Raw genomic sequence first — 22,735 nt, forward strand, 5'->3', positions numbered from 1 at the left:
TAGAAATGTTCCTACTCTCAAAATATGCTTGTTTTCTCCAAGAATTACTCAACCTTTATTTCTGGAGAATGAAGATTTCAAAAGTGCAAGAAAGGAAATAAGATTACTTATAAATACGGCATAATCACATTGACAGACCAGTTCCCGTTAGATCACTAAAGTTAAGCAATGTCGAGCCTGATCAATACTAAAATGAGTGACCATTTGAATGCTGTATGTGCTCTCCGCTTATGTCAACATTGTTTCTAGTCGTGCTGAATTTCTTCTTGTCGCTGGAATCAAGCAGTGCTGACTCAGAAGAGGTGTGGTTGGGGGATTGCACAATTACATACGCAGCTACCCTTACAAGGAGTATCCATTGTCTCTCAAGACTGAGCAGGAGGCCATTAATTATAAGACTTCTATATTTACTTAAAAATGTTCTTCACTTTTTGTGTTATTGATTACTGCATCACTTTTTCAAATTCAATAACAAGTGATTTATTTGCTAGCAAAAATATATACGTGTTTTGTTCTGTTAAGTTCTCATCTCTACTTAATATATAAAAGGCACTCTGTGTGTTTGTCCGTTCCCGATGGACTCTAAAATGGCTGGGCCGATTTTTTATGAAATTTTACATAATATACTTTAAGTATTTGGGGAAGTTTTTTAGATATTGGAATGCCTTGAATAAATACAGAAAATCGTTAATCGCAAAAATCTAAATAGAAAGAAAAGACCGATTTTGTCCAAAGTTAACACCTTATACAGCCTAACATCATAAGACCATTTGAGAAGTCTTATCAGTGCACAAGCAGAAGGGCCTCACATATAAAATCAACAGTAGGTTCTTAGATAGGACAGGGCCGCATTCTAAATGTTTCTATTTAGGGCACGATTGAACCATGGTACTTGACTTTTGCATTTTAAACTCTAATTCAAACCATTTTATAAAAATATTTTTATAAAATCAACAATAGGTTTCCTACAGTGCAATGTAGACTACAATGTATTATGGACTGTCACTGCAGGAAGGCATGTGAAGTTTCCTTCTGGTGCACTGTGGTTGGTCCCCAACTAGAGCAGGCAATCAATCGATTTTATTGAAAAATGTGTAATTTCATTGATTTCGATAACAATAAAAATATGATGGTGTGGAACATTCGTTGCTCTTTATTCAATCCCGGGCAACGTCAGGTCTTGCTGCTAGTGTAAATAATTTTGAGCGTTTCCATCTGAAATAGGATTTTTAATCTGTCCAGATCTTTTTTTGGTGAACCTGAAGAATCTTCCCTCTACTCTCTCTATTTTTTTTTTCCATCTTTTTTTCAGAGAATTATTATCGAATGGACATTAGCCTACTAGATTATCAAAAATTTTGAAAAAAAAAAAAAAAAAAAAGTCAATATTTAAATATTTGTAGTGGGTGCTCAGTTCTATGCAACGTTCTAGTAAATAGATCATTAATTTTAGAACAGCTCATCGTTTTTAGGCTAAATTTCCACAAATTTAGCTTTTTTAAGCAGTTTAGGCTTTTTAGATTATTTAAAAAAAACAAAAAAACAAGAACGCCATAACTACTTAAAAAAAAAAAAAAGGCTAAATTTGTGAAATATGACCTAAAAACACACCGTGGTTCTAAAATGAGTGATTGATTTACTCAAACATTGCATTAGAAACTGAGCATCTCCTACAAACTTTTTTTCCTCATTTCTTTTTTATAATTTGATAGACTATTGCACATCGATAATCAACTGAAAAAATTGGGGGGAAAAAAAAAGAAAAAAAAACACGAAAATAAAAACAAAATAGAGAGAGGGATGGGGACAAGATTCTTCAGCATCCCCTTCTTTTTAATTGCAAGTCTAATGAAATGACATCTTCTGTTTATAATTTATACTCAATGATTTGCATATATTTTTAGTTCTTTGACTTCTTCATCCAATACATGAGTGCATCTTCACAGATGAACTTTTGTTGACATCCTTTAACTATTCAATATTCTTATTGTGAAACTCTTTGCTTGAAGCCATTTGACAATGCCTCAAGATGAGCTACAAGCCATCAAGTCTGCTAATTGTACGAACTATAACAGATTGAAAATTGAGCCGCCATGCTAAAAATTGAACATAAATTATTATATTGTCGCATTCAAACCATTATACTCATCTTTGTTGATATTTTTACAACGTTTCATCGGGTATAACTTCCGACCTTCTTACGATGTTTCTTTTTGAAGTTGAAAATCTTTCTGTTGAAATTAAAAAAAGAAAAAAAAAACTATACTGAATTTAGAAGTGAACCCTTTATTTAATCTGTGGGGGTATATTGATCTAATATACGGCATAATCATGTTGACACACTGATGCTCATTAGATTATCGAAGTTAAGCAATGATGAGCTTGGTCAGTACAAGATGGGTGACCATTTGTGAATACCAGGCACTGAATGTAGGAGGACATTGACACCTTCCTGTAAGAACTGCAAAAACCTAACGTTGTCATTTCCTTTAACTGGGATATACATGCGATTGGGGATTGTTTGTGAATTTAATATTTCCATGAAACTTCCTCCTTTGGGAGAAGCTGGTTATACTTGCCTAGGGCTAGCACAGCTTTGAAATTGTTCTCATTCTGCCTTTTATGACTAGATAGTAGTGTTAGTTGAGAGAAAAATCTACTCCAGTTTTTTTTTTTTTCTTGAAAAATTATATATATATATCTCGCTCCAGACAAGGCATGAAGCCACTTGATGTAAGGAGATAAAAAGTATTATTATTTCAAGGTCAAAAACTTGCTAATGATAAGTGCCAGTTGGAATAGATTCTGACCCAGAAAACAGCAATTCTTCCTCCTTTGTTAGAAATATCGCTGATGGAATATGAGGACTAAAGGACAAAATAAGGAAAACGAGAGTTCCATTTAAGGTTACATCGACTGAAATGTTTTGAAAATAAGAATTAAGATGAGAATAGTAGTCCAAATAATCCAAATTGTAAATCCTCATCTCAATAGTCCTGAAACGTAAATATTTATATCGTTTAATTACTAATAAGACTTTATTTATTTTTAATCGAACTGAATTGTGACCTTGGTCAGAAACCGTGAGGGCTGTGACTGAATTCAATTATTTTTAATGTCGATGGGATGGGGTGGGTGGGGGTTTTATAAAAATTTTTTTTTTTTAAATTGAAATTAAGTTGTATGTAAGAGTTTATCTAAGTTTGACATAATGATGTTGATGATGCCTCCAGTTAGTCTCGAAAGACGAAGGATATCCCCTGTAGGGGCAGCTGCGTGTGTAATTGTGAAGCAAGGGTTGCACAATCACTAACTACACCTTTCCTAAATCAGCATTGTTTGAGTCCAGTGGCAAAGAAAAGTTCAAGACAACTGGAAACAATGCCGAGATAAGCGGAGAGCACATACAAGCACCTGGAAGTCTCAAATGGTCATCCATTTAGGACTAACCAGGTTCAACGTTGCTTAACTTCGGTGATCCGGTGTGTCAACGTGATTATGCCGTATATGACATAATGAAAGCAACTAAATATACTGTCCGTTATTTCAGTGATGATGGATTATCCCCCCCCCCCCGATAAAAGTTGTCTTTTATTGTTTCAATGCTTTATTCGCTATTTTATTTTTGTAATCTAATATATAAATATTTGAACATATTAATATTGATAAAATAAATCACATCATTTTTTAAATTTTGTTTAAGTTGGGGATGGGGCATCCAATCGAGTGCCAAGCATTCATCAGCTATCTTATACAAATATCTATATATGCAAAATTATGTCTTGGGATGAATTCAGCTCTTTTACTATCTTGTAAAATATACTTAATCGAATTATTCAAATCAAACATACATGATAAAATTAGTTTTTTTTTTTTTTTTTTTTTTACTTTCATTTTGTTTTTTATTCACATTACTAAAATATCTTTTTTTTTTTTTATTAAAATCACTTTTTAGAAAACTTATAGCTCAGGATTTCCCATGAGCGAGGATGAGGGGCACCGGAAGCCTTTTCTTAAAGAGGACCAAATGCTTTCTATGGACACATTAAATGGCTGCAGACATTTAATCATTGATCTTCCTTTTTTTTTTTTTTACTGAAAATAGATATGATAGATAATTACAGGTGTAAAGAGTTTCAGTGTGGTTCATGAAAAAGTAAATTAAAAAAAATAAATTAACAAAAAATGCAACAATTTTTTATTAATCAAGAACAAAAACAAAAACCAAAAAAAAAAATGGTTGTACACATAATTAGTTAGTGTTAAAATTTGAAATAAATGTTTTTCATATTTATTTTAGAAATTATCTGCTTAGTGCCCTACGAAAAACCTTTGCCCTGCTCAGGGATTCCAAGTTGTCCTGAACTTTGGGAAACGCTGTTATAGATTATAGTCATTTGATTATTTTGCGAATTCTTGTCGCACATTTAAATTGCATTGGTGTTAAAATAAAGTAGATGAAGTCAATTTTATAAAAAACAAAAAAACACTTAAGAATTTTGATGTAGTTTCGGTTACAGAAGCCAAGTATCCATTATTATAAAATTGTTGTACTAAATAAATTTTGGGGTATTTAAATGTCTTTCCCTGTTAATTTAGAGAGCACAAGTAAAACTCTTTCTACTAAACATGTATGTTATTTTTTTTTATTATTTAGTATACATTTAAATATGGAATATAAATTAAATGACTGGTACTATATCTATATACAATAAGATTCTATTTAAAAATCCAAATGAAAATACAGAAACATTATTTCCCCTTCCATCTACTGAATAAATTACTTTTATTTTTATTTATTTATTTATTTTTTTTTAGAAAAAGTTTTTCATTAAAAAAAAATGAAAAGGATTTTTTTTAATTATAAAGAAGGAATTTTTTTTTCTCTCTCTAAAATTTGCCGACCTCCATTATGAATTTGGTCTGATTTACCAATATTCATCCCTTGCAGTCATGTAATACAACCAACATGGAAAGTACAAACACACTAGCCTCAAATAAAGTTTGTGTGCGTGCCTGCCTGACTGCCCCGTTTCAGTCTGAACAGAAAATTGATACCTGCTATAAAAATTCAGAGAATGTATAGTGAAGCAAAGATTGCACAATCCCGACTCAACTTCTCCTGAACTACCATTGGTCAAATCCAGTGACAAAAATTTCAGGACAGCTAAAAACAGATTAAGTAGAGAAAGGCTGTTTGTTTTTCCCTCCCGAGTTTTTCAAAGCTTGGGAGTTTAGTTTACCCTACTATGTAAACCATAGTTAGAGGGACGATGAATTCATACCTGGGTTTGTATTACTATGCACATAGATTCGAAAAAGTTGTCAAAAAACAAATATATAACAAATGAATGTTATCAAAAGCAAGATAAGTTACTTTTCTACCTAAGTGGATAATCTTTTAGTGTTTTTATTTAATGCAGCATATTTATTCAATTCGAAAAACATAGTGTTTACCGATGTATTTGAAAATTACAAATGGCGCCGGACTCTGTTGAACACTGTAAGTTTGGGAAAATGAGTTAAAGATAAAAAACTACAAAATATTGTTAGAAACTCGCTCAATATATGGAACTGTGACATAGGCTGGGTTTTTAACAGTATTTTGTATATATATATATTTACTCATTTTCTTAAACTTAACGTGTTTAACAGAGAGTCCGGCGCCATTTGTGATTTTCAAATAAATCGGTAAACACTATATTTTTTGATCTGAATAAATCTGCTGCATTAAATAAAAACACTAAAAAAAATATCCAGTTAGGTAGAAAAGTAACTTATCTTGTCTTTGCTAACATCTATATATGTTATATATTTGTTTGTTTGAGAACTTTTTCGAATCTATGTGTTATAGTAACACAAACCCTCATACCTCTATCAAGATTATGAGTGAAAGTGATGTAGTATCCCTAGACAGTACTCGAACGATAATATACAAGGGGCGTGTGCAAGCGTGCCTGTCATACAATCCGGCTAGCCAGCTAGGCAGACGGGACAGTGGGTGATATAAATAACGCATAAGACACTGGAATAATTCCTTTTCTGTTTCCTCAGAAAACGGTGCTACAACAATTCGGATAGATCACTTTTCCAGACATTATAATAATCTTGCCATCTTTTTGTCTTCGCAGGTTTACTTATATATATATATATTCTCAAGTGTATCTTACTCGTCCCCTGGCTGGCTGCTTTTGTCTGACCACCCTGATCTGAGTATCAATATCTTCTTTGCCTCCAATGTTCTCTTACAGATATTCATCTGTGGTAAAAATATTGATCTGAAAAGACGCCGCCGCTGTCGCCGCTCTAGCTTTGCCTGGTCCGAGATCTTTAAACCCTCCCCCATCTCCACTCCATCTCCTAAAACTGGAAAGCACTGGCCAACAGTAGCAGTAGTTGTCGTTTTGGGAGATTTGGGACTGGTTGGCAGATATCTTAGCTTAATGCAGATTTTACAAGTATTTGAAAAGCTGTGGAGGAAAATATCAAATGTATTTAGTTTCGTTTGTTATACTTGTTTCTAAAATCCCATTTCAACTCTTTATATGATAGCATATTATATATATATATATATATATATAAATTTTGTATGGATTTTTGCTATGACAAGGTGCAGCAAATTAAGTATTATGGTATCCATTTGATGCACAGCGGGGGATTAATAGAGATTAATATTTAATGCACAAATGAGCACAAATTTAACCATATTCTAACATCAATTTGGCATAAAGCATTCATTCTAAGTCAATGGGCTATCACTTTTGCTCCTGAAAAGCAGGCAAAATGTCTAGTGTGTGTGTATAATATATATATAATTAGTAAATTACAGGGAATCAGCAGGCTATAGTGCATGAAATTTGTGACCTTGTGTTTTTATGTATACATGTGGTGCTTAATTTCGCTGATTCATTCTTATTCCTTACCACGGTTTTATGTATTCATCAGCCAATCGCTGGGCTTCACTCAAAGTTCAGCTAGTTGTATTTCCAATTCTGTGCAGGTGACATGCCTTTTTTTTTTTTTTTTTTGATCCTATTTTAACAAGTGTGTGATTGGAATACAAATTTTAAAGTTTATTTTAGTGAATTTTATTTTTTATGTATTGTTATCCTAAAGTAAAGTTTATTCTGTGTAAATTTTTTTGCTTTTACAGTTTTATAGGTTGCTTTCTTAAGAACTAGAGCATGGCCCTCTTCAGATCTAATGTCAATAAACATTTAAACATAAACCATTAACTCTTATCCTTAAGACTATGTTGTTGTCCGCCTTTTAACGGCCAGAAATGATTTACTTGAGGATCCTTTTCTTGCAGTTAATCTGGTATATTTAGGAAGAATGGCACTCTCGATTTTAACTTAAAATATACTTTATTTACTTATCTAGTCGATGCCCATTTCCTAAACTAAGAGTTGCTTCTGAACTATCTTCACTTGAAGAGTATGTGTGCGAGGGATGTAATTGTCCCCATCTACCATGGCTTTACATGAAGTCAACCTTCACTGTGACTCTAGCAGCAATATCATTGTCATGATGAATTAAGCAATCGGCAACATCATTGGCATGATGAATTAAGCAATCGGCAGTATCTTGTTCAATGCTTTAGCCACAAAAATAATTCCAAGAAACAAATTAGGACTATCTTATTGTGTATTATTTCGGTGGACCAATTCTTTGACTCTAGCTAATTATCTGGATGACAGCTCATCATGTAAACACCTGGAGTGTTGTGTAGATAACATATAGCAGTAGCAGGCATTGCAATAATGTTGATTTAAAAAAAAAATTGTTTTTAGTCATCCTGAATTTTTTCTTTTCCTTATAAATACCAACGTCTGTAAAATTTATTAAAAATGACAGTGCTCAATCATTTGGAGGTTTAGCAATTCTTTACAGTATGTGTACATAATACTCCCATGTGCAACCCCCCCCCCAATAAGGGGTGAGTGTTGTCACTGATTTAGAAACAAAGGAAAGATTTTATTAGCTTATCCATTACATGCGACTAGGGATTTCCTCCGCCTGATGCAACATTTAGAAAATGTAACTTTAATTTTAATTCCTAACTTCAATGTAATTTTCTGTTTTCCTACTTAATTTAAGTTTTGATTTTGTGTGGAAAATGTATTTAATGCATCATTCTCCCTGCCTCTCCCTTTCCCTTTTTTGACTTGTAGTTTGAGGGATGAATTCATAGATTTTGCAAAATTATTACCTTGAAAAGAGCTTAAACTTAATTCTACAATTTGCAAGGTCAGTCACTTCATCACTTCATCACGTGTGAGTGTGTGTAAAGTAAACCCATTGAAGAAACCCAAAATATCTCATGGCTTCAGCGAGTTAAAAAAAAAAAAAAAGTATATTTATGTGTATTCCCTTTCTTAATCAGTAAGCATTGGGATGGATCAAGTGTGCAGCTTGTTTTGATTAATTTTCCAAATGTGCCTTGCCAGGGATATGTACAGTGGATGATACTGAGGAGAATTCAAGGTGATGGTTTATTGCCGCAATAACAAATCGGTTGAACGGGTTCTGCATGCATATGCTACAGTTATACCTCTTCCCCCCCCCCTCTCTCTGTATTCTTATTTTGGTTTTCCCATTTGACACACTTGTACATTTCTACGATTCTCTGGGCACGGCCACCTACGAGCGTAAAATGGACTGATCAATCATTCTTGTAAAACACAACTTCCAATTTTTGTGTATCTATGCTATGCATTTGAATGTATGTATACTTATTTAGGCAGGTGCGCGCGCATATATATATATATATATATATATATATATATATATATATATATATATATATATATATATAAACACATTGACATACCAGTTCTCATTAGATCACTGGAGTTAAGCAACGTTAAAACTGATCAGTACTAAATGGGTGGCGATTTGAGAATACCAGGTGCTGTATGTGATCTCTGCTTATCTCGGCATTATTTTCAGTTGTTCTTGATGTTTTATTGTCACTGAACTCAAGGAGAGGTGTTGCAGAACTCTTACTTCACAATTACATGTGCACCAACCCGTATAATGGTTATTTTATTTATTTATTTTTTTTTTTTTTTACTCATGTTCACCCCTTACAAGGCATATCGTCACTTGGACGTAAGGGGCTACTATTTGGGGTCATGTCTAGGAAAGATTAACAAGATATTTGTTTGTTACATTTAAACTTCTGCATATCAGTACGACCAGGGAAGCAGGCAGCAGAAAGGAAATTCCAAAGTCTAGCTGTTTGAGGAAAGAAACTATTAGAATAGGAAGCTTTCTGGTATTTAGGGACAACAACAGTGAAGGGGTGAGATCTTATTGCTAAGCGGGTTTGTTGGGGATATGTACGTCGAGGGGATACAAGTGAAACAAGTTCATCAGAATACATTCTATTAAAATATTTGTAAAACAGGCACAGTGATGCAAAATTGCAGCGATGAGACAGGGGCTGGAGCTTAGTTGATAAAGTGGCACCGATTAGATTGACAACTTTTTTTTGGACCTCTATCCAAAAAGGAGAGGCTAGTGGTAGATACACCAGCCCAGATGTGGCAACAATATTCAATGCATGGGCGAATGGTGGCCTTGTAGAGGTACAGGATACTCTCAGGTGTAAGTAGTCTTCTAGCTCGATAAATGGAACCCACCTTTTTTGCAGCAGCCTTTATTGTCTCTCAAAACAGAACAAAGAACATAATAAATATATATATATATATATATATATATATATATATATATATATATAGTGTCTGTAGGTATTAGAAAATTATTATTGTAATAATTTTGTTTGGCCCCTTTAAGAAACTCTGTTCTTATTGTTGGGCATTTTAAAATTATAATAGAAAGTCGGTCACCTAAGCTTGCGTGCGTCGGTCATGATGTTGTAATCATTAGATCACCATGGCTGGATGTTACGACATTTACAAAAGTAAATATTAAAATTTCAATGATATTTGAGATTGGCTGTGGGGGTTATTCTTTGTTAATGGAGTCAGAGATGGCTTCGTGGTCTGGTGCGAATCTACCGACCGGTAGTAATCATGTCACTCTGCACTGATGATTCCCAAAAGGATGAAACACTAGTGTCTGTAGGCATTAAAAAAAATATTATTGCAATAATTATAGAATTGATAGATAATTTGCTTGAAGCATTGTGTGGGATAGGTATGTAGTAGAGAATTAGAAGGCTATGACAATGCGAGGAGTACAAAATATTTTTTATAAAGAAAAGGGAACAAAAAAAAAAATGTTAAACCCCCTACCTACATTTGCTCCGAGGCTCCACACAGCCATCCAATTTCCGCTCCATCATATAGCATGCTTTGAATTGATCTGTCACGTCTACCATTTGAAAAGAGAATTTTTTCCGAAATTAATAATGAATATTGTTGCAGACATAACAAGTAAAACATTTGTATTTAGTCCAACTGAATAAATATATGTATATATAGACATATATGTATGTACTTATTGATTTGTAAATCGCTACTTGTCTTCGTCTTCTTCCAACAACGACGACTATATCTCATTCCTCGCATGTAATAATTATGTATATACAGGGTGTTCCAAAAGTCTTGGGCACATTCCAAGTCCGCATATCTGCTTAATTGTGAATGGTAGTAAGATGAAAGCGGTGCCATTTTAAAGCTAAATGCATTTAGTTTTTTGTAAGGCTATACCAAAATATACCAGATATACCAGATGTGTTTTTTAGTTCTAGAGATATTCAATGTCAAAATGTGCCCAAGAATTTTGGAACACCCTGTAATATCTGAAAGTCGAGTCTATTTCTCCAAATTACAGTAAAATTATCTCTCCCCCCATTTATAGAAATTCAACTTTTTACTTTTGTAAAGTTGAATTATTATGAATGGGGGAGGGGGGGGATAACATGCACCATCTTTATTTATTTATATATATAATATAAATAAAGATGGTGCATGTTATCTCCCCTCCCCCATTTATAGTAATAAAAATTATATATATATATATATATATATATATATATTTGCATATATTCGTTCGCGTCCAGAGAATGTGGATCAACTAGAATGTAAGGGAGACAACTTCCTAAAAAACTCCCAGGGGATGTAATTCATATAGAAATGCAATTATCACCAGGAAAAAAACCTTGACATATATTTATATAAATGATATATATATATTTGAATTAAATATGGTTAAAGGTGTAATGTATATGACTTTTCTGATATGTTGAGAATTTCTTTACATGAATAACATGAGAACAAGAAATGTTTGTGGATATATTTATGTGTACATCTATTATGTTCTTGTGTGTGAACCATACCTCCATACATACACACACACACACACACACACACACACACATCGCATGCCAGATACCAGATGCACACAAAGAATTCAGTAGCATTTTTTTTTTTTTTTTAAGTCATGAAATTGGAACACACTTTTCTGTCTCTTTTGTTTATTTGGTTGTCCATTAATGTTTTTCAGAATAATTCTAATCCAGTAATCATAAAAATGACCAGGTTTCTTATCCATAAGAAAATTTATTTAGAATTAAAATTTGCAGTTACAATATTTATTCTTTATCTGTTTTAACTATCATTAGTAATCATTTCAATGGATTTTTCAAGAAATTCAAGCAATTGTTGATTTGAAAAAGGTTTTATGTCTCCATTTGTGTGAATTTGGAGTTTACTGCAGAAGATTTTGAGGATGCCACCCCCATGAATTTTAATTTCCATTTTTGTATTGTTTTCCTTATGAATAAATCTGATTAAATGGACAGTTTTCTAAAAGCATTGTTCTCTTTATTTACTTTTAGGCAATTTATGACTCCCTGCCTTATACAACAACAATGAGAAATGATGAGAAAAAGCTAGATGTGGTAAGTAATAACTATACTATTTTCTTTCTTAAAAGCATTTTTAATTTTTTTTTTTCTTTCTTTCTTCAAATTATGTTCCAATGTATTTTTATTATGTAATTAAATAATCTTTAATTTCGAATTATTTTTAGTTTAATGATAGGACAATTCCAAAAATTTTCCCAATTCCGATAGAATTACCGATTATGTTCTAAATTTCTGATTCCAATTCTTTGAAAATTTTAAAACATTTAATTAGAGATTTGATGACTTTGAAAATTAAAAACTTTGTCCAGAGTATTTAAAATTTTTTGATAATCAAGTGTGAACTCCAAGAGGAGGCATGTCGAGGTTTAACGAAATAGGTGCCTAAAGAATTACTGAGGGAATAAGTAAGTTAACTCTTGATTGTTTACTTGATTGTAGTAATGAAAAAGAGGTAAATTAGACTCTGAGAGTCTATGAAATCTGGGAATGGTATTTATAACCCTTGTTAGTCTTATGTTGTAAATAAACAACTTCTGATAAATAAATTTGTGTTGGACTGATTCTGATACCCCAGAAAGTTCTGATTTTTCAGATTCGATTTTTCCCATTCCTATTAAGTGTCTCAACATTTTTTTTTTTTTTATGGTATATCAACCCTTTTTCGGCTGGTTAATGCTGAATCCAGTAATTTTGGAAAAAAGGTTTTATGCATTAAGTTCTTTTTATCTTTAAATATTTATTCAGAGTTGATTGTTTTGTAAAAGGAAATTGTTTTTGATTTTGCATAAGATAATTGGGGTTTATAAAGAGGAAAAAAAAACAATAATGTTAATGTTTGGTTAATGTGTGGTGCATTTTTGGTCAGGAAGTCAGTATCTTCAGACAGCCTGATCTAGTAGAACTTTATGTTCTAACTCCGGGTCAAAGTGAACCTGGGAGCAATCGAACCTCAGGGGCAACTCCATATTCCCCGCAGCCCCCACTGGATGTTTTTTTTTTTTTTGCTATAATTAAAATACCTGTATATGTCTAGAAAAGTGAGAATGCTTATGTATGTGGGCAACTCTCAACCTATATACTCAACGAATTTCTGATCTACAGACTTGAAATTTGGTATATATTTAGTATACAGGGTATTCAGACATGTGGAAAATTTAATCGGTTTTCGTCCAGAAAAAAAGGGCTGCTAAGGGGGTCAAAATTGAAAAATTGCTACTTGAGGGTCATTGGATATTTATGTTTGTCAACTATTTTACGACTACGCATGCGTGACTCGTTCACATGACAGCTTCCTTATGTTAAGTATAAGTAGGTTTGAAAACACTTTATAAAGATAGTTCAAGCTGGTTTAATAGTTATTATACTTGACTTGACTCCCTGTCTTTAGATTTTGATCTAAGCTCGAGTATTTTTTTTTTTTTTTTACTAACAAGAAGTGAACTTTTTAGGAAAACATAATACTCACATGCACATGTCTGTTTCTTTCCATTTTTTTTTAAATTTTATTTTTTTAAAGGAATTTAACGTTACTTTTAATACCGGCCAACTCCAGATATATCTGCTATTATGATATAAAGTAACGTTTATTAAATTTGATTGCAGACAGTTCTGATTTTCATACAACAGGCATAACATAAAGTACAAATTAAACAAATATATTCATTAGTTGCTATGTATTTGTTTTTTGTTGAAAGTTCACTCTTTCGAAACACATGCACTCACATGCATCACATATATATTACAGGTGTTTGGTCAGACTGTCACACAGCTGTTATAATATGGAAAAAAAAATGATCTTCTCTCAACCACATCTATATCATGAAATAATATATCTATATTATAAGAGTCTGTTCGCATTTTTTGGGTGTAGCATCTTCAGCAGAATCTACAGAAACATGAGATCCGATTTTAGAAATGTTTTTTCTTTGATAATAAATTTTATTTTTCTTGTGTGTGTATCGTTCTTTTTAATCACATAAATAGGTTAGCCGATATTTTTGTAAATAAACAAAGCAAATTCCAGATACGAAACTATCATAGACTCGCAACAATATAACTTAGTTGATTAGTCCGGATTAGGAAAAATAATTTAAATTAAATAAAGAAATTTAATTTAAGAAATCAATGAATAGTATTAGTAAAACATATTAAGTGGACATAGATAATTAGTGGTAACGTTGTATGATAATTTGTTTGAAATTTTTTAAAATGGAGATACGAAAATAAGTAAATATATAAATCTTTAAAAATATACTTTGCGAGGATGAGATGTAGGTAAAATATTTTCGCTTGTTTTCTTTTCCTTATAAGGGAAATGGTTTCCATAATGTTTCATTGTTAAAGTGTTTTTTTATTCAATAAGTTTGACGAAAGACTGTTCTTGTGAAAATTTTCAAACTACTTAATGTTTGAATTTATCCGAATAGTCTTGAAACACTTGTAACTAATGATGAAATACACTATTTGTTGCTATCAATCCATTCCTTGATGTTTTTTTTTTAAAACAATATATATATAATATATATATATATATATATATATATATATATATACATATAACTATTTAATTTACTCACATAAAATTAATATACAAAAGTATAGATTTATGCGTAAACTTTAAGTATTTACTTCAAAAGTGCTCAATACGTAGGTAGAGCTAGTTAGTAATTTATAAAATATATATGGCGATTAAGCTACACTGAATATTCCGCGTTTCATCCACTCTCGGACTCTTCAGGCTGAAACATGCATGCATACATATACTTAATGTTTGTATAAATAAAAAAAACATAATACAGCTCTACCTGTTATTGAGCACAATCTTTTTCACTGGATTAACATCTAGGAAACAACAACTATACAAGTTTATATAATTGTTAGTAAACTATTTCAATACCACAAACATATTTTTATAACATTATTTTATTGGTTGTACAGTACGTTTTACGTATTCCTATCTTTGTTTGTTCACAATTTGGTTAATATGTACAAAAATTAGACTGTTTCACAAATTAATTTTCATACTAGAAACGGACATTTATATATTTACATTCCAGTATGATTTCTATATACACTATGTATTCAAAGAAAATCTACATTCAAAGAATAACGTCATTTGCATATTACATTCAAAAAGCAAATTATTTTAATAAATAGCTCCATGTTATTATTTGTGGTAATAAAATTGTTTTCATTGTTTTATTTATAAATATTATTTAAAATTGATTTATTTAATTTATTTTATTATTTAAGTTATTTTATGCCTCCATAAATCCAACATGCGATCCACTTTCAGGAAAATTGTAACAATTCAGTGTTTTGTATGTAAAAGAAAACCCTCTGCCCAACAATGTTTTAACCTTGTTACTCCAGGTATATACAGCTAGCATATATATATATATATAATTATTCCAGTTCCCTTAGGAAGGCAATCTGGAGAAAAATACTTTTTGAAGGATTATCATGGTTAACATCCACATGCTCTGTATTAAATGAAAGGACAATAATTATGTATTGGCTGGAACATAGAATTATCCATAATGAAACAGATGATGCAAACCAGTGTCTGTTGTGATCACTATAAAAACAAATATAATTCGTCAAATTAAAGTTTATAATTATTTATAACAACTTTTCTATTTGTTGATGTGGAACGACAGCCTTCATGAAACGAATATAATGATTTAAAAAAAAAAAAAAAAAAAAAAAGAAAGCAATCTTTTTAATGATTTTTTTTATTTTATTTATTTATTTATTTTTTTTCTCAGATTGCCGACAGATTAAGAGAACGGTTTGATAATTATATAAAAGTTCTTGGGACCAACAAGATCACTGTGGAGCACCTTTACAAATTTCACGTGAAGCAACCTGTTACTCGAAGATTAAACTGCTGCAATTTGCCCTTTAATGAATTAATGTAAGTTAAAAAAAAAAAAAAAAAATGCAATTTCTTTCATTCAACTTAACTGATTCGGAAAATATTTTTGAATTGTTTCATATGCAGTTTTAATTTAAGTTTTAATTTAATTTTTTTTTCCAGATGTTTTGGCAAAAATTGTTTGAAATATAAAAGTAAACAAAGGGGGGGGGGAATATAATTGGTTAATCTTTACATTTCAGTATTTTTGTGATGAAAATCGATTATTCAGATTATTCAAAGTACTGTTCTTATCATGAGTGCTCAAAGCTTCAGGTGTATCATGTTGAACTCAAATATTTTGGTTGAACTAGGGAATCTGCACGAAATTTCAAACGGGATTCTTTATTTAATCCACGGAGTTAATATGCTCTTTTTCCGTCAGCCATAACTTGGTAGAAGTCTTAAGTAATTCGCAATTATATTTTGAGTGTTGCTCCTACTGAGGATTGAACCTTCAACCTCCAGTTCCAACTCATATTCCCTGTGAACGTTAAGCCGAGAAGTTTGAAAGAAGTAGTTTCAGATAATGTATCTTCAGCCATAACTATTGATGGTTGAGAAGGTTTCTTGTAATTATTGAAGGAAACAAGCTTGATATAAATTTATATATATATTACGAAATCTGCATTTATCAAAATATCATTTAAATATACTTTATGACCAGGTAACGACAGACGGCCTGCTAGTGTGTGTGTGTGTGTGTGTGTGTGTGTGTATATATATATATATATATATATATATATATATATATATATATATATATATATATATATATATATAAACAAAACTTAACTTTGAATTTTATTTCTGACTGCCCTCTTTCCATTTCCCAAAAAATGTTCTGGTAAAATGAAATGGAATTCAAATAATATTCAATAAAATTTGAGATTAATGGTAAAAACCAAAAATTCTTTTGGAAAAAAATGAATCAGACAAATCTTTTTTTTTTTAAATGTCTTTCTAATTTTTTTTTTTTTTTTTTTTTTTATTATATATATATAAAGACATTTATTAAACCATCTTGCGTTATCTAATGGCTTTCCTTCTTCCAGCAATCTCTTCTCCACGCCACCACCTCACAGATTATTGATTTGGCATAACATCTTTCCTTTGATGTATGCCGCTGCCTTCTGTGTGCATTTAACTTGCTGCAAAGTAAAATCTAAAAAAATAAAATAAACCAAACAAAAAAATTGGGGGAGGGGGGGATCTTATCTGACTCCCCTCACCTACTCGTCATTTTGATTTTCTCTTTTGCCTTAAGAAATCAATTTTTATCAGATGAGCCAGCGACTTCTCCCCGTCTCGAAACAAACGTCATTGATTAATTTAACTTAAAATTATCACCCATGCTTTTATTTATTGGAATTTTCATGATATGATAATAGCGAAGACAATTCCATGTTCGTACATATATTAATACTCTCCACACTTTCTGAAAAGATGGGATCGTTCAATCGCGATAAAAAAATGTATTTGATGCTTGTTTACATTGCTGATCTTTTAAACTAACACATTTCAGGTGAAAACATTATTACGTACTTACGTGTTATGGCGAAATTAGTATGAATTCCAAAAATTATGAAAAATCGTCTAGATGTATTTTTAACAAAATCAGCCACAATTACATTCTGAAACGCATTGGTTAAAAAAAATGGCAGACCCTTAAGTTGTCCGTTTTAATCGAGGGTTATCTCCCTTTTTTTTCACAAAGAATTAGTTCAACATTAAAACATGCAATAAAATTCGATAAATTTTATTTTTACTTGTAATTATTTTTCTTCTGCGTAATTTTTGTAATTTCTATATCTATAAGACACATGAGAATGCGTGTGGACACTTCATATACTAAATGAATTTTTGACCTACTAACTTCAAATTTGGTATATAGGGTATTCAGACACGGAGAATTTTTAAATTTTCATCTGGAAAAAAGGGCTGCTAAGAGGTAAAAATTGAAAAATTGGTACGTGGGGGTGATCGGATTTTTATCTGTTTTCAGCTGTTTCACGACTGTGCAAGCACGGTCGTGAAATGTGACATATTCCTTATGTTAAGTATAAGTTGGTTTGAAAACACTTTTTAAAGATGTCATGCTGGCCTAATGGTCATCGTACTTGACTGATTGTCTTTAGGTTTTGATTTTGATCTCAGCTCGAGTATTTTTTTTTATTTGCTTACAAGAAGTGAACTGTTTAGAAAAAATACAATACTCACATGTCTTGGTTTCTTTCCGTTTTTTTTTTTTTTTTTTTTTTTTTATAAAACGATTTAAAGTTACGTTTAATACCTTACGGTATTCCTGTTTATAATAAATAAGAATTCTGCATTAAAATATATTTATGCAACCATGCAATGTCAAGCAGCCTCGTAGTTATTATTATATAAAGGAGTATTATTCTTTATTATTACGTAGAAGCATTATTCTTTACAAGATGCAAGCAAGCAAGGACATCCGGATGATTCAGTTTTATAATCATTAAAATTATATCTTCTGTCAAACTCATTAATCTCTATAAATGTTTCCAATAAAAAAGGTTAGAGAATCTACATAAAAAGCTGAAAGTGTATTTATATTTAAAATTTTCTGGAGAAGATAATGGAAGACATTTGGAATCCTTGTTAACCTATGTGTCGACCCCACTCTAAAAAAACCCCCAAAGAATGATAGAGGCAAAATATTTTAAAATAGAGGCAAAATATTTTAAATATGCCAAATATGTACATTTTAATGAAATTTTAAACTTAAAAGACACCAAATCACAAAGTTTTCCAAAATTTCAGCGTTTTTTTTTGTTTTTTTTTCAGCTATATTAAATGGGAAGAGGAGTTAATTTAAAAAAAAAAAAAGAAAGTGATATGATGTTAGAATAGTGAGAAAGGACATATTAATGTTTCTCATTAAATCTCAAGCAACTTCCGGTCTTTTTGTTATATAAGTGTATATATAACTATATGTGTGTAAAACAAATATTTTTCTCTTTTATTAAAAGTTGAAATCTAATTTATAAAACTCACTGTCTGTCTCCATATTTTCAAACTCTATCTCTTCCACAAAATAAAAGTCGCAGAGCGGCGGGCGCTAGGGGCCTCAAATGATTGGATTTTTATGAACCGTTCTTTTATGGGTCTTTAGTCAGTTAAAATAGTTTTTTTAGGAGTCAAAATTGAAAAAAAAATCGTTATACATTTTGTACATTCATCTTAATTTATTTTTAATGAGTTCATAAGTGTGTCTCAATGATACAGTGGTAACTTCACCAGCTTTGAATGTTACAGTTTTGCTTTCAGGTTTCGATTCTAGCTGATGGCACCCAAATACTTTCTTTTTACTTTTGAAATCACGACTCTATAGTAATGTACAAAATCTCGACAAATTAAAATATGTTTAAGTGTATTTTATGACCGGGCAAAACCGGGCACATCCCTGCTAGTATTATTTTAAAAAAAGGGGGGGGGGCTGTGTCGAGAAGGGCATGAATAAATGTTTGACTAAATGAAACAGTTGAACTTTCTATCCAATCTATATATCTATAAAAGTGAAATTGTCTGTGTGTACATTTCCTTACCAAACTACTCTGTCAGTTTTCAGTCTACAGACTCAAGATTTGACATATGAGGTATTGAGATTTGGGAAAATCTTTTTAATCGGTTTTCAGCCAGAAATTTCGCTGTCAAAGTTCAACAATTTAACCTTTGAAAACTCAACCAAACCCCCCTGCCAATTTTGAGTTTAAACACTTGAAATTTTAGATGTAGGTTTCCTGGACATGCCAAACTTTTTAATATATATATATATATATATATATATATATATATATATATATATACACACACACATATGCACATAAAGTTATGAACAGTACATAGGGCCCGAGCAAAGCTGGGCTGAACTGCTAGTTGAGTATGAAAATATAACATGAAAAAGAATGATGCCAATAAGTCTTTTAAGCCTTTCTTCAAATGTCCATAATATTAACAAAAGGCTTTTCTCTGTTATAAAATAGCATCACCTTTTCTTTTCTTTTTTTTTTTTACAAAGGAGTCATCACTTACCAAGGCCCAGAGGCAACTTGAGGATAAGGGTTAATCATTGTACAGTAAAATGTCATAATATTTGTTAGTAGTGAAAATTTGGTAAGTTAGATTATATAAGGGGATGGCTCAAGAACTTGTTCATGTTGAACTTGAAAACGACCATATTGCAGTCAGCTGGAAAGCAGGCAAATGGAACAGAGTTCCATATACATGCAGTTCTAAGAAAGAAGCTTTGTTCATGGCATCAACGTTTAGGTTTAGGCACAGATAAAGAGTGTGGAAAATTATTGATCGTGGTTTCAATTGGATGAGTGTTTTTTGTGAAAGTCAGGCTGGCGGGGGGCATAAATTGAAGCTCAGACAAGCACTTACCATGAAAATAATGATAAAGCAGAGACAGGCTCGCAACATCTCTTCTGTAGGAAAGAGGTTTCAGGGAAGAGAAAAGGACAGCTTCCGCTAGGCTACAAAGTCTACTTTGAACTCTGTCAAGGCAGGATAAAGTCTTCCGAGCAGCTCTTGCCCACATGTGGCAACAATACTCCATCCTTGGGCATACTTGGCTCTTAGGTAGGGAATTGCATCAACAGTGAGATATCTACTAGAGTGGTAGAACAATCCTATTTTTCCAGCAGCCTTGGCAACAGATTTGATGTACATGTTCCATCTCAGATCAGAAGTAAAGGTCAGACTCAGAAGCTTATCAAAACATACAGCCTTACCAAAACAAGAGCCATTTATTTCAGTTGATTCCAGACGGGGATCAGAGCGTTGATGATGGAAAGATAGAAGTTTGGTTTTAGATGCATTGTAATTAACCAGCCACCTTTTTCCTCATTGCATCATGTGCTCAAAATCAGAGGAGAGAGAATCAAAGAGAACTTGGTCATTTATGGCCTTTGAATGATCTTATGATATTATTTGGGAGATCTTTGATGTAGATCAGGAAGAGAGTTGGGCTTAGGATGGACCCCTGATTAATACTGTGACCTTCTGATTTCTGCCCATCATACCACTACTCTTATGAACCTATTAAAGAGAAATTGAAAAATCATTTCTAGCTATACTGCAGCTGGAGATCTTGTGGAGTAGACTTTTATATGATACTCCATCAAAGGCTTTTGATCTGTCGAGCAATTGCCCTAGAAATGGAAGCTTTTGTCGAGATGCGCTAATCCTATGAGATATAACTGTTAGTATATCTGCTGTAGATCTAGCAGAACGGAAACCATATTGCATGTCACTGAGGAAGTTTTTTTTGCTGAGGTTGTTGACTACTTCTCTATTTAATACAGAATCTAGCAACTTACTCATGATGCACAGGAGACTGATTGATTGAAAGGGAGATGACAGATTACCTGAATTTTTAATGAGACATACTGATGAGGTTTTCCAGGGTGTTGGGAAGCATTTCTTAAGACAATGCTTAAACAGCTTTGTAAGTATGGGAGCTAGTTCTGGTTGGAGTTTTTTTGAGTATTATAATGGGAATGCTGTTAGGGCCAATTGGTTTACTGAAATTGAGGTTTTTAATTAGCTTGGTAACATCATACACAGATATTTGTATGTTGTATAGCATATTTTATTGAAGGAAATATGGAGCATTGGTGGCCCTGATCGCATAGGGTAGAATTAACTGCAAAGTTTTTGTCCGATGCTAACGAGATTACCTCAGGTCCATTGATGATGGTTGGGATAGAGCATACACTTCTATTCAGGGCCCTTTTTGTTATTTGCTGAAATTAGTGGGAACCAAGCTGCTATTCAGCTACTTTGGACTTGATGGACAAAGCATATAACTCTCTTGCGTTCTTTGTTACTCTTTTACAGTGGTTGCTGGCAGTCCTGAAGACGGCTTTAGTCTCAGTACATCTATTACAATGGAAGCAATGGAAATAGTGAGTTCTGTGCTCAATGGCTGCAGCACATTCTGGTGAGAACCACGGCTGGCAGTTAGGTTTTTGCTGGAATTTTTTTGAGGGTATGAAGTGGTCTATACCTAGAATTAACCAATCCGTCAGGTCTGATACTATGGAGAACACATTCTTTTTAAACGTGAAACACAGAGGTAGATCTGATATAAATGTACAAAAGTTATTTTGTTTTTATCTTAACTGAGACAACCAAGTGGTCAGAAGATCCCAGTGGTCAGAAGAACTGAAGATGAACATAACTCCAGGCAAGTTGTGAGAAAAAAGGTCTAGGAGGCTGACCATGGGTGGGTGCTTGGACAATCTGAGTTAGGTCATAAGCAATAGAGAAATTGTGACAGAACCTCCCCTCATCATCTATGTTGTTTGAATGGGCTAACTATTCCACATTGTGAACATTGAAGTCTCCACAGACGTGAATATTAGCTGAAGGATAAGCAGACAGGATGTGGTCAATTTTCTCAGATATACTCTTAAAGATAGTAACTCCGCTGTTGTGGGGGCGATAAAGGGCAAATATAAACACAGTAGTGTGAGCAAGTGCAATCTGAAAGCACATACAGAGTAATTTAGGGTCTTCTCTGGAGATGCCCCTACCACATGGAAAGTCATTTCTAATGTAAGCACATATTCCATGCCCATCTTGGGGGTCAAATTTGGATGTTAAATTAGAATATCCTTTAATTATGAATTCATCTAGGGAAATAGTCGGTCCAATGCCAGTTTTGCTTAGGAAGTATAGGTTTGGTTTGGTTTGGTCAGAGATTAATTTTAATCTCTGAATCTAAAAATCGTTTTATAATTACTTGCATATGTCGTTGACAAACAGTGCAAATGACAGTTATTCATGGCATTTGCTTTTGTATTTTTTACAGACCTCAGTCACAATATCGTTGCAAGATCTCCATCCGAAATAGCTGTGATCTATTGCCTCCTAACCTTCCACATGGAGCTTTTAATCCTGGAAGGAACCTCACTGATGGTAAGTTTATATATTGTATCTTTATA

General features: G+C 32.3%; 1 protein-coding gene across 2 annotated transcripts in view; it reads left to right on the top strand.

Annotated features, from left to right (window-relative positions):
- The window catches only part of LOC145280220 (VWFA and cache domain-containing protein 1-like), a 335,274-nt gene that overhangs the window by 132,200 nt on the left and 180,339 nt on the right, over positions 1–22,735 (top strand). For both annotated transcript variants that reach the window (XM_080132006.1, XM_080132007.1), the window contains exons 2-4: positions 11,810–11,872; positions 15,607–15,755; positions 22,603–22,709. In XM_080132006.1, the coding sequence (XP_079988132.1) occupies positions 11,810–11,872; positions 15,607–15,755; positions 22,603–22,709 (319 nt within the window). The remainder of the gene's footprint in view (positions 1–11,809; positions 11,873–15,606; positions 15,756–22,602; positions 22,710–22,735) is intronic.

This window comes from Euprymna scolopes, chromosome 7 (genome assembly GCF_053919585.1).
Source record: "Euprymna scolopes isolate OS-2025 chromosome 7, ASM5391958v1, whole genome shotgun sequence".
NCBI lineage: Eukaryota > Metazoa > Mollusca > Cephalopoda > Sepiida > Sepiolidae > Euprymna > Euprymna scolopes.